The sequence below is a fragment of the Helianthus annuus genome, chromosome 2 (genome assembly GCF_002127325.2).
Source record: "Helianthus annuus cultivar XRQ/B chromosome 2, HanXRQr2.0-SUNRISE, whole genome shotgun sequence".
Classification (NCBI taxonomy): Eukaryota; Viridiplantae; Streptophyta; class Magnoliopsida; order Asterales; family Asteraceae; genus Helianthus; species Helianthus annuus.
The window spans coordinates 161,173,000-161,183,090 of record NC_035434.2 but is presented as its reverse complement, the minus strand read 5'-3'; the positions used below and the strand labels follow the sequence as shown (position 1 = coordinate 161,183,090).

The window sequence follows — 10,091 nt, the reverse complement described above, 5'->3', positions numbered from 1 at the left end:
TCTAGCATGATTCCATGTTTAATGCACACTGATGGTTAAATCCACCCGAGGTCAGGAGGTGAATCATAACTTCATGTGGTTAATCATATATTTGCATGTTTATATTTCAACGCACCTTATGTGCTTGATCAAGTTTGAGTTTTGAGTTTTGAGTTGTGTTTATATCTCATTGAAAAAGATCTTTTGTTTGTCAAATTTGAGCGATGCGGTAGGGAACACAAACATTGTCAGGGTATGCACAATTTGGTTAGGTTTAGTTGTTAGCCTCAACGATGTTTTTTTATAAACCTATACGAGAACATTGAAATAAATGTAAGAAAAACTTAAGATAATCCAAAAACACAAACATGTTTTTTTTGTATGTCTCAATAGATTTCATGAATATCAAAAGAGTGAAGACTGATGTTCAAACCACACAGGTTGTTAATCGAACAACAATTAATTTATTTGACAACCGGAATAGTCAGATCGAAAATTTCCCTTTGCAACAGTAGTGATCTAGACCAAGACTCACAACTCGAATTGACTACAAAACCCATAAAACTTTGATTGGAAAAACAAAATTAAACAACTGACTTGTTATAGCCAATGATGAAACCTTTGATAGTTCTTCGAGAAAGTAAAAGAAAGGGATGAAGCAACAGGCAAAGAGTGATAGGTTTACAAGAGAGAAGAAAAAGGAGCTAAAATAGAGAGCAAATGTGACAAGAAAGGGATATGGTGGCACAAGGAGGGCCGACAAATTTATGTACACAAAACATAAAACAAACAATCTAACACGTTGCAACTATAACATAAAAACCTGTACATTAACATCTTACGATAAAATCAATCAAATCTAAGCCGTAAAACACAAACAATTATCTGTAAATTCGGTTAACTGTAAATCAAACCAAATTAAGAGGTTGTTTGACAACTTCTGAATGGGTAAGTGCTGAACCAGTAAGATGTCTGAATCATTAAGAGCCGGTATAATGTTTAACCATTCAGAGGCAAATGTCTAACCAATTCAGATAAGAAGTCTTAACCATTCAGACTCAGTATAAGGCTTAACCATTCAGAGACAAATGTCTAAATCGTTCAGACAAATGTCTAAATTATTCAAACATCTGCTCGCGAAACAAACAGTCTGAACCATTATGTGATGAACCAGTAACAGATCTGAACCATTAAGAGCTCAGTATAATTCTTAACCATTTAGAGACAAATGTCTGAACTATTCATACATTTGTTCGTGAAACAAACAGTCTGAACCATTGAACCAGTAAGAGATCTGAACCATTAAGAGCCGAAACAAACAACCCCTAAAATGACATGTAATAGTGTTTTAAAATGTTAAACACTTGATTTAACCATAGAATTAAAAAATATAACTTAATTTTCACACCAACAAGTGACATGTAATATTGTTTTAAATAATTAAAACACTTAGATTAACCAAGTATGAATAGAATTTATAGATGTAACTTAATTTTCACACCACCAAAAAGCTATAGGCAACCCAATGAATCCAACAACAACATTCATGTGCCTAAATCCATGTAAAAGAAATATCTAAAATCTCACACCCGATATTCTCTCTCAAATGTCCCAAGATATTATTATATCTCTTCTGCTCCACCCCCATTTTTAGGGTTTCTGATTTCTCCTAAATTTCTGCTCTCACGCCATTGATGCAAAATCTCTCTCATAATCTTCAACTTTAGCACGAAAGGTGTGTCTTCATCTTCAATTTCTCAATCCAAATCTCTACAAATATGCAGAACAAATCATCATACATTTGCGAATCTGTTTGTTTATATCATTTTGTTGTCGATCGGATGTAGTCTATTGAATTATTGATTATGCATCTTTCGAGACTTGAATCTGTGTGTACGTATATGTTTGTTTGTGGAGGAAATGATGAATCGCTTCGTGTCGGTGAGATTTTGTGATAATTTTGGTTGATTCTGTGTTGGATGTTGGTGCAGGCTTTATGTGCGATGATGCATTGATTGTTTTGTGGAGTTTCGGAGGTTTTTTTATGTGTTTTTTGTGAGATTTAAGTAGCTAAGTAGTAATTATATGTGTGGTATTAAGTAGGTGAGTTTATTTGCATTTTAGGTTTTGATTTCTGTTTGTAAGGGGGTGTTTGGGATTGCGTTTTCAACCTGATTATTTGATTATTGTGTTTTGAAATCGCAAAAAATCTATTTTGAGTGTTTGGTAAAAAATTAATAAAAAGTGATTTTTTACGTTTTGTAGAGTTCAAAACGTGATAATCCATAAGTAGGTCACCCCTTGCTGCAGGAAAACGTGATAATCCAAAAACTGTTTTTTTACGTTTTCACTTATTTATTTTTTTGAAATATATATACTTGCCAAACACTCAAATAGTTGATTATCTGATTATTACGATATCAAACAACATAATCAAATCCAAACACTATCTTTCTGCAGCACGTTTTGTTACAGCTAATTATCTGATTCTGATTATTCAAAACGCATAATCTATTTTCAAAACTCAACCCCAAACACCCCCTAAATCTCTATAAATGTTTATAGTATGCAGAGCGAATCATCTTGCATTTGAGAATCTGTTTGTTTATATCGTGTTTTGTCTATCGGATGTACTGTATTGTTTAATGTTTATGCCTATATGTAGATATGTACATGTGTGTATGTTTGTTTGTGGATAAATCGCTTCGTATCGTTGAGATTTTGTGATAACTTTGATTGATTGCGTTAGATGTTGTAGGAGGTTTTTTGTGCGATGATGCATTGATCGTTTTAAAGTGTTTTGGAAGATTTTAAGTGTTTTTTCAAGGTCTAAGTAGCTAAGTGGTACTTATATATGTGATATTGTGATATTAAGTATGTGAGTTTATAGGGGATGCCAATTTGCATTTTAGGTTTTGATTTCTGTTTGCAAATCTCTACAACTGTTTATAGTATGCATAGCATATCATCTTACATTTGCGAATTTGTTTGATTTTATCGTTTTGTTGTCGATCGGATGTACTGTATTGATGGTTCATCTTTTGAGTCTTGAATCTGGACCTTTTTGTTATATGTATGTATGTATATGTTTGTTTGTGGATAACTCGATTCATATCGTTGAGTTTGTGTAACTATTGCAATTGATTGCGTTATATGTTGAAGGAGCCTTTTTGTGCAATGATGCATTGACGGTTTTGTAGAAATTTTGGTAGTTTTTATGTGTTTTTGCAAGATATAAGTAGCTAAGTAGTAATTATATATGTGATATTAAGTAGGTGAGTTTATAAGGGATTTTTATTTGCATTTTAGGTTTTGATTTTTATTCTATGTGCTCAGGGATTGATCTATTATTTTTAAAGCTATCTGGAAAAATCTGTCAATTTAGGTCAGAGACGGGTATTGCCAGTAACGTTGCGAATCGGTAGTAGTAATCATGAGAACTTCATGGGCAGACGCGGTTGAAAACGCAGCTTCGGGTTCTGAAAACAACGGGGCTGGTGGGGCTACAGCGGCTTCCAGCAAGCCTGCTTACGTTCCGCCTCATCTTCGTAACAGAACACCTGCATCCAGTCAAGTAGCTGGTTCAGCTGCATCACAGGGTTCTGCACTGGCTACTAACGATAGGTCAGGACAAAGCGGGCAAACGAGTGGTTCACGATGGGCTGCTCCTAGGTATGAAAACGGTAGGTCGGGATACGTTACTGGAGGTCGTGGCGGTGGCGGTGGTTGGGGAAATAGAGGTGGTGGTTGGGGCGGTAGAGACGTGGAGGTTAATCCTTTCGGTAATGACGATATCGACAGTTCTGAAGAGATTAAAACAGAGCAGGAAAACAGCGGTATCAATTTCGATGCGTACGAGGATATTCCTGTGGAAACGAGTGGTGAAAACGTACCACCTCCGGTTAATACATTTGCAGAGATAGACTTAGGGGAAGCTCTGAATAATAATATTAGAAGGTGCAAATATGTCAAACCGACACCTGTTCAACGTTATACGATTCCCATATCTCTTGCGGGTCGGGATTTAATGGCGTGTGCTCAAACTGGGTCGGGGAAAACAGCAGCGTTTTGCTTTCCGATAATCAGTGGAATTATGCGGGGCCAATTTCCGCAGAGACCACGTGGGACCCGGGCTGTGTTTCCGCTTGCGTTAATTATATCCCCTACAAGAGAACTCTCCTGCCAGGTTTTTATTTATGAATAAATCTTTAACATTATTTATGTTTTTCGTTATTTATGTTTTTTCGATGATTTCCTAAGTTGACGTATGTATATTGCGTTACATGCAGATACACGAGGAGGCAAGGAAGTTTTCGTATCAGACAGGTGTCAAGGTGGTGGTTGTTTATGGAGGAACGCCGATTAATCAACAGGTAACTTGAACTGAAGATTTGTATTTAAGTGGTAAACGGACGCGTATTAATTGATTAAAGTGCTCTTTTTCTTAATATATTTATATTAGTTAGTAGTTATGCGGATGATTAACTGCAACTTTTAACATGACTGGAGGGTATATGTGTATATCTTTTCTTTTTGGGTTAAAGTGACTTTTTTTTACCAGATCTGTGGATATGTGTATTAGTGTATAAACATTTTCCATACACAGTGCTTATCGTTAACACCCCGATATTTTTTTCCAGTTAATGGGCGTATATAGAATGTGGATCACCAACCATGCTTGGTTGGGCTGCAAACGAACCAAACGTTCAGCGAACAGTTCGTGAACCGTTCGGCGGGAAGTTCGTTTGTGTTTGTTCGTTTAATAAATGAAAGAACATGAACAAGAAATCTCATTCGTTTAGTTAAATGAACAAACATGAACAGAGGTTGTGTTCGTTCATTATGTTTGTGAACGTTCGGTAACATGTTCGTTTATGTTCGATGGTTCATTAGTGTTTTGAATTTTAATATTTTAAATAAATACTTCAAAATTCCGATATATATAATATTTAATAAGTAGCAGCGTATTATATATTCTATTCATGAACGCTTGTTTGTGTTCGTTTGTTTTCATTTGCGTTCATGAACATTAGATTGCGTTCTTTGTGTTCATGAATGTTCATTTGCGTTTGTTACCTAAAATTAACAAACACAAACACAAACACGAACACACTTATTTCTTTAACAAACGAACACGAACAGAAAATCTCGTTTAGTAAGTATTCACGAACAGTTTGTGAACACAGAAATTTCCTTAACAAATGAACACTAACAAGGTCTTGTTCGTGTTCGTTCGGTTCCTTTGCAGCCCTAATGCTTGTTATACATTGTATTCGTGACCCATCCCTGTTACTTCTAGTTTCATGTCTCTATCCTTGCAAATCTTTTAATATTTTAATCATTTGCGTTACTGGTTTCTAATGGCATCTTATGCATGTGTAGTTACGAGAGCTCGAGAGAGGAGTTGATATTCTCGTCGCCACTCCAGGAAGGTTGGTTGATTTATTGGAGAGGGCAAAAGTGTCATTGCAAATGATAAGGTATCTAGCTCTTGATGAGGCTGATCGGATGTTGGATATGGGATTCGAGCCTCAAATAAGAAAAATAGTCGAGCAAACAGACATGCCTCCACCAGGAGAAAGACAAACAATGTTGTTCAGTGCCACATTTCCTAAAGAAATCCAGGTTTGCTGGTTGTTCTTTAATTTTTTTTTTCTTTTTTGAGTAAAATGCCATTTTCGTCCCGGAGGTTTGGCCAGTTTTGCGATTTTCATCCAAAGGATTGTTTTTCCACATCTGGATCCAAAAGGTTTGAAATCTTGCCATTTCATCCGGCTCGTTAACTCCATCTATTTTTCTCCGTTAAGTCAGGGGTATCTCTGTCTTTTTTATCAACTTAAAGGGCAATTTGGTCTTTCGAATACTTGTACATTATGCTAAATGCTTGTACATAAAGTGAAAAAGACTGAATTGCTTTTTAAATTAACAAAAAAGATGGAAATAACCATGACCTAACGGAGAAAAATGGATGGAGTTAACGAGCCAGATGAAAATGCAAGATTACAAACCTTTTGGATCCAAATGCGGAAAAACAAACCTTTGGACGAAAGTCGCAAAACATTCCAAACCTCATGGACGAAAATGGTATTTTACTCTTCTTTTTTTTCGATTTTAGCAAACAACTTCTAGTTAAGTGCAAATTAGAAACCCAAGGGCTCGTTTGGTTCGTGGAACTTAGAGGAATTTGAATTAATTCCATAAAAAATTGTGTTAGGTTGGCATGGATTGAATTGCATTTGGAATTAATTTCTCCATTTATCGGATTTCGACAATCCCTCACATAATGGAAGGAATTCTCAACATTCCTTTGGAATGTTAACTAATTACCAAAAACTCGTTATTACTTTCTTCCTAACTTTTTGTTCACTATTCACCGTTCCAGATCGATTCATGATTATGTTATATATTTCTAGATTACTATCAATTTATTGATTTCTTTTTCTACTTGTTTCCTATTAAAATCGAATGACTTTTCTTAATCAAAAGAATTCTCTTTTATCAAAATGAGTTCTTGTGTTCCATTTAATCGCATCTGATCCAAAAGATGAAATCGAAACCAAGGGACTTGTGAATTTCTTTATGCAAATATAAAACAAAAATATTGATTGGTGAATTTAGGGACGAAGTAGAACCATGCTAGTGTTGCAAAGCAGACCATTGTAGATTTTTATAGGGGTGTTTTAATTTAAGGGTAATATTGTCTTTTAAACTTTTGCATTCTAATTCCATTAACAAATTTACCAACCAAACACCTTATCAGTTTTTATTGGATTCCATTCAAATTCCATTTCCTTTTTCAATTCCAATTCCCTTACATTTTTTTCTGTGAACCAAACGGCCCCCAAGTGTTGGGAATGTAGCAAGTTGTCTAATACAATAATCAAGGAAGCGAAAGTATAAAAGTTCTCTTGACTAGATTTACTATCAATGGTTTATGGTGATTAGTACGCCCCGCTTGCGGTATGTGCATATAATGTATATATTTGTGGGCGCTCGGGGGACAAAAGTGAAAGTGCACTAATTTTAACGTTATTTTACTAATTTTGTGAAAATAACATTAAAAGAGGGGGATGGTTAATCATGCATCATGTGGTGGCGTAGATAGCCGAAAGACAAGGGAGTGCATGCACTATTCGGCCTTTGTCTTAATTGCTGAGTGTTATGTGCCTTATGTCCAAGGCTTGATGCAAAACTACTATTGAGCCGACGGTCTCACCGGAAACAGCCTCTCTATTCCTACGGGGTAGAGGTAAGGCTGTCTACATCTTACCCTCCTCAGACCCTACCTTAGTGTTGCTATTGGTGGGATTTACCGAGTATGATGATGATGAGGATGATGATGGTTTATGGTGATTAGAATTGACTAGTAAATAATTTAATCTGGTTTATGCTTTTCTAATAAACTTTTGCTAGGATATTATTAATAAAATCCAGAATTTGGTACTTATTTGACCCCGTGTTTATTTTTTGTTCGAAGATGATATTCGTTAATGATTATCAGTTACGTTCACCCTTTTTGGGAATAATTATGTTCTATGGCTGAATTTTTGTACCAACATTGTATTGTTTGCTCTCGTCTATTTCCTATTATGTGATGAACTTATGATTTTTTTTTATCTGAACAGAGACTGGCATCTGATTTTCTATCAAATTACATATTTTTAACGGTGGGTCGTGTTGGTTCAAGTACCGATTTGATTGTCCAAAGAGTGGAATTTGTTCAAGAAGTTGACAAAAGAAGCCATCTTATGGACCTCCTTCATGCTCAGAAGGAAAATGATTCTCATGGAAAGGTACCGCTTTATATATATATTTTTTATTTAATCTTCATTCATGTGCATAATCACTATCTGGTCATATGGATCCATTTAGAGTAAAGTACACGGATGGTCCCTGTGGTTTACCAAAACTTTTGGATTTGGTCCCTAGTTTTCCAAAAGTACACGGATGGTCCCTGTGGGTTGCACTGTGTAAAGCTAACGCATTTAGTCCCCAACCAACAAATCTCTAAAGGTTTTAGCATGTCCAAGTTAGGGACTAAATGTGTTACAAAGTCAAACCACATGGACCATCCATGTACTTTTGGAAAAAGCTGGGGGCTAGATGCGTTACAAAATGCGAACACAGGGACCATCTGTGTACTTTTAAAAAGCTGTGGACCAAATCTAAAATTTTGGTAAACCACAAAGACCATCCGTGTACTTTGCTCATCCGTTTACATGCGAATGAGCTAAAAAGAATTACATCAAACGGGTCAAAGCTACTAGTGCCGGTTTGTATAACCCAACCCGAACATTACCCAATTACTTAATCTGGCCGAAAAGTTGAATCCTAACCCGAGCACGAGCCAACTTGATTATCTAAGTGGGTCAAACTGATTGTTAGGTTTAAGGGGTTGTAAACGGGTTGGCGGGTTTGATGGGTTGACACAGTTATTGTTCTAAAAATAAACAAAATTTTGGACAAAAAACATTTTGGGTCTCTAATATGAAATTTTGCAATTGATTTGTTCTTTATATTAATATTTATTTGCAGCAAGCTCTTACATTAGTTTTTGTCGAGACAAAGAAGGGAGCCGATTCACTTGAACATTGGCTGTACGGTAATGGATTCCCTGCTACTACAATTCATGGTGATAGAACACAACCGGTAAGTTGGACCATCTCTCTCTAGCTCTCTCTCATACGCGCACACACACACACACAGTTAGGGGTGTAAACAAGCCGAACCCAAGCTCACTTTAGCTCGAGCTGGCTCGTTGAAGCTAAAGAGAGCTCGAGCTTGTTTCATTTTAAACTCTATTTCTGAAGCTCGAGAGCTTGAGTTGTGAGTAGTTTTAAAGCTCGAGTTCATCTCGTTTATTATTAATTAGTTTTTTTATTTATATACATTTATAATTAATTTTTATACATTTTTATGTATAATTTTACATACAACATAATATATTGTTTAGTCATTTTTATCACAATTCAATATATGATAATATTATTATCATGTAAATAGTATTATATATATTAAATAAAATTATATAAAAAATAGGCTTGCGACCCAGTGAAGCTTGGCTTGATTCTTGAGCTCATTTAAGCTTCACTCGATTCGAGCTTTCAACAGGCTGATTTCGAGCGGCTCAACTCGTTTACACTCCTACTCGCAATGAGCTGAAATCCAAAAATGAAGGCGTATTTTAGTCTTTTAGACATTTAGTAAATCATTGTTTTTAAACTAGTAATTTAAATGGCAGGAAAGGGAACAAGCACTGAGATCATTCAAAAGCGGAAAAACACCGATTCTTGTAGCGACTGATGTGGCAGCCCGTGGTCTAGACATCCCACACGTTTCTCACGTGGTCAACTTTGACCTTCCCAACGACATTGATGACTACGTGCACCGAATAGGACGAACAGGTCGAGCTGGCAAGACGGGATTGGCTACAGCTTTCTTTAATGAAAACAACTTGTCATTAGCAAAATCATTAGCAGACTTGATGCAAGAAGCTAATCAAGAAGTACCCGCGTGGCTCACTCGTTATGCCAGTCGGGTATCGTATGGTGGCGGTAAGAACAGGCGGTCTGGAGGGCGGTTTGGTGGTCGTGATTTTAGAAAGGATAACTCTTATAGTGGTGGTGGTGGATACGGCGGTGGTGGTGGTGGTGGATATGGCGGGTATGGTGGCGGTAACAGTGGTGGATACGGTGGCTATGGTGGTGGTAACAGTGGAGGTGGATATGGAGGATATAGTGGTGGCGGTGGTGTGCCTAGTGCTTGGGATTAGTCATTTGGAATACGAGTGTATTGATTCATTTGTTTTGAGTCAAGCATATACATCATTTTTAGCAGGAATTCAGAATTATAATGTGCTTAAAATTATGTTCTTATCAAATTTTGTTTTTATATATTTTTTTTCCTATTCAGTTTCTGATCCTAGTGTAGTAGTTGCTAACCGACTGCACCCCTACAACACTAGCAATCAAATCAGCGTCTTAATAAACTGTTAAAAACATATCAAACCGTTAGTTTGAAGCAACTTAAGCGATTTTCATGGATTGGAACTAGGGGTGAGCATTTGGTACCGGGTATATTTGGTACCGGTACTCACTTTTCCCGTTTTTCTG

At 36.3% G+C, this 10,091-nt stretch overlaps 1 protein-coding gene across 3 annotated transcripts; it reads left to right on the top strand.

The window, feature by feature from the left end:
- Positions 1 to 1,530: 1,530 nt before the first annotated feature.
- LOC110926154 (DEAD-box ATP-dependent RNA helicase 37) lies at positions 1,531 to 9,874 on the top strand. Of its 3 annotated transcripts, none has more exons than XM_035985154.1 (7): positions 1,531 to 1,714; positions 3,316 to 3,945; positions 4,307 to 4,352; positions 5,362 to 5,604; positions 7,605 to 7,772; positions 8,515 to 8,628; positions 9,221 to 9,874. In XM_035985154.1, exons 2-7 carry the CDS (start codon positions 3,413 to 3,415, stop codon positions 9,749 to 9,751), a joined length of 1,635 nt encoding a protein of 544 aa, XP_035841047.1. In that variant the 5' UTR covers positions 1,531 to 1,714; positions 3,316 to 3,412; the 3' UTR covers positions 9,752 to 9,874. The 3 variants fall into 3 exon arrangements, with proteins under 3 accessions (XP_035841047.1, XP_022025609.1, XP_022025603.1); XM_022169917.2 differs by having other exon boundaries at positions 1,532 to 1,714; positions 3,365 to 4,165; positions 4,269 to 4,352; XM_022169911.2 differs by having other exon boundaries at positions 1,532 to 1,714; positions 3,316 to 4,165; positions 4,269 to 4,352.
- The last annotated feature ends 217 nt before the right edge of the window (positions 9,875 to 10,091 follow it).

Excerpts from the sequence above, each read along its gene's own strand:
- LOC110926154 (XM_022169917.2), top strand. The coding sequence starts at position 3,413 with ATGAGAACTTCATGGGCAGACGCGGTTGAAAACGCAGCTTCGGGTTCT. Across the intron at positions 4,353-5,361 it reads GAACGCCGATTAATCAACAG|TTACGAGAGCTCGAGAGAGG; the intron begins GTAACTTGAACT and ends ATGCATGTGTAG. Across the intron at positions 8,629-9,220 it reads ATGGTGATAGAACACAACCG|GAAAGGGAACAAGCACTGAG; the intron begins GTAAGTTGGACC and ends TTTAAATGGCAG.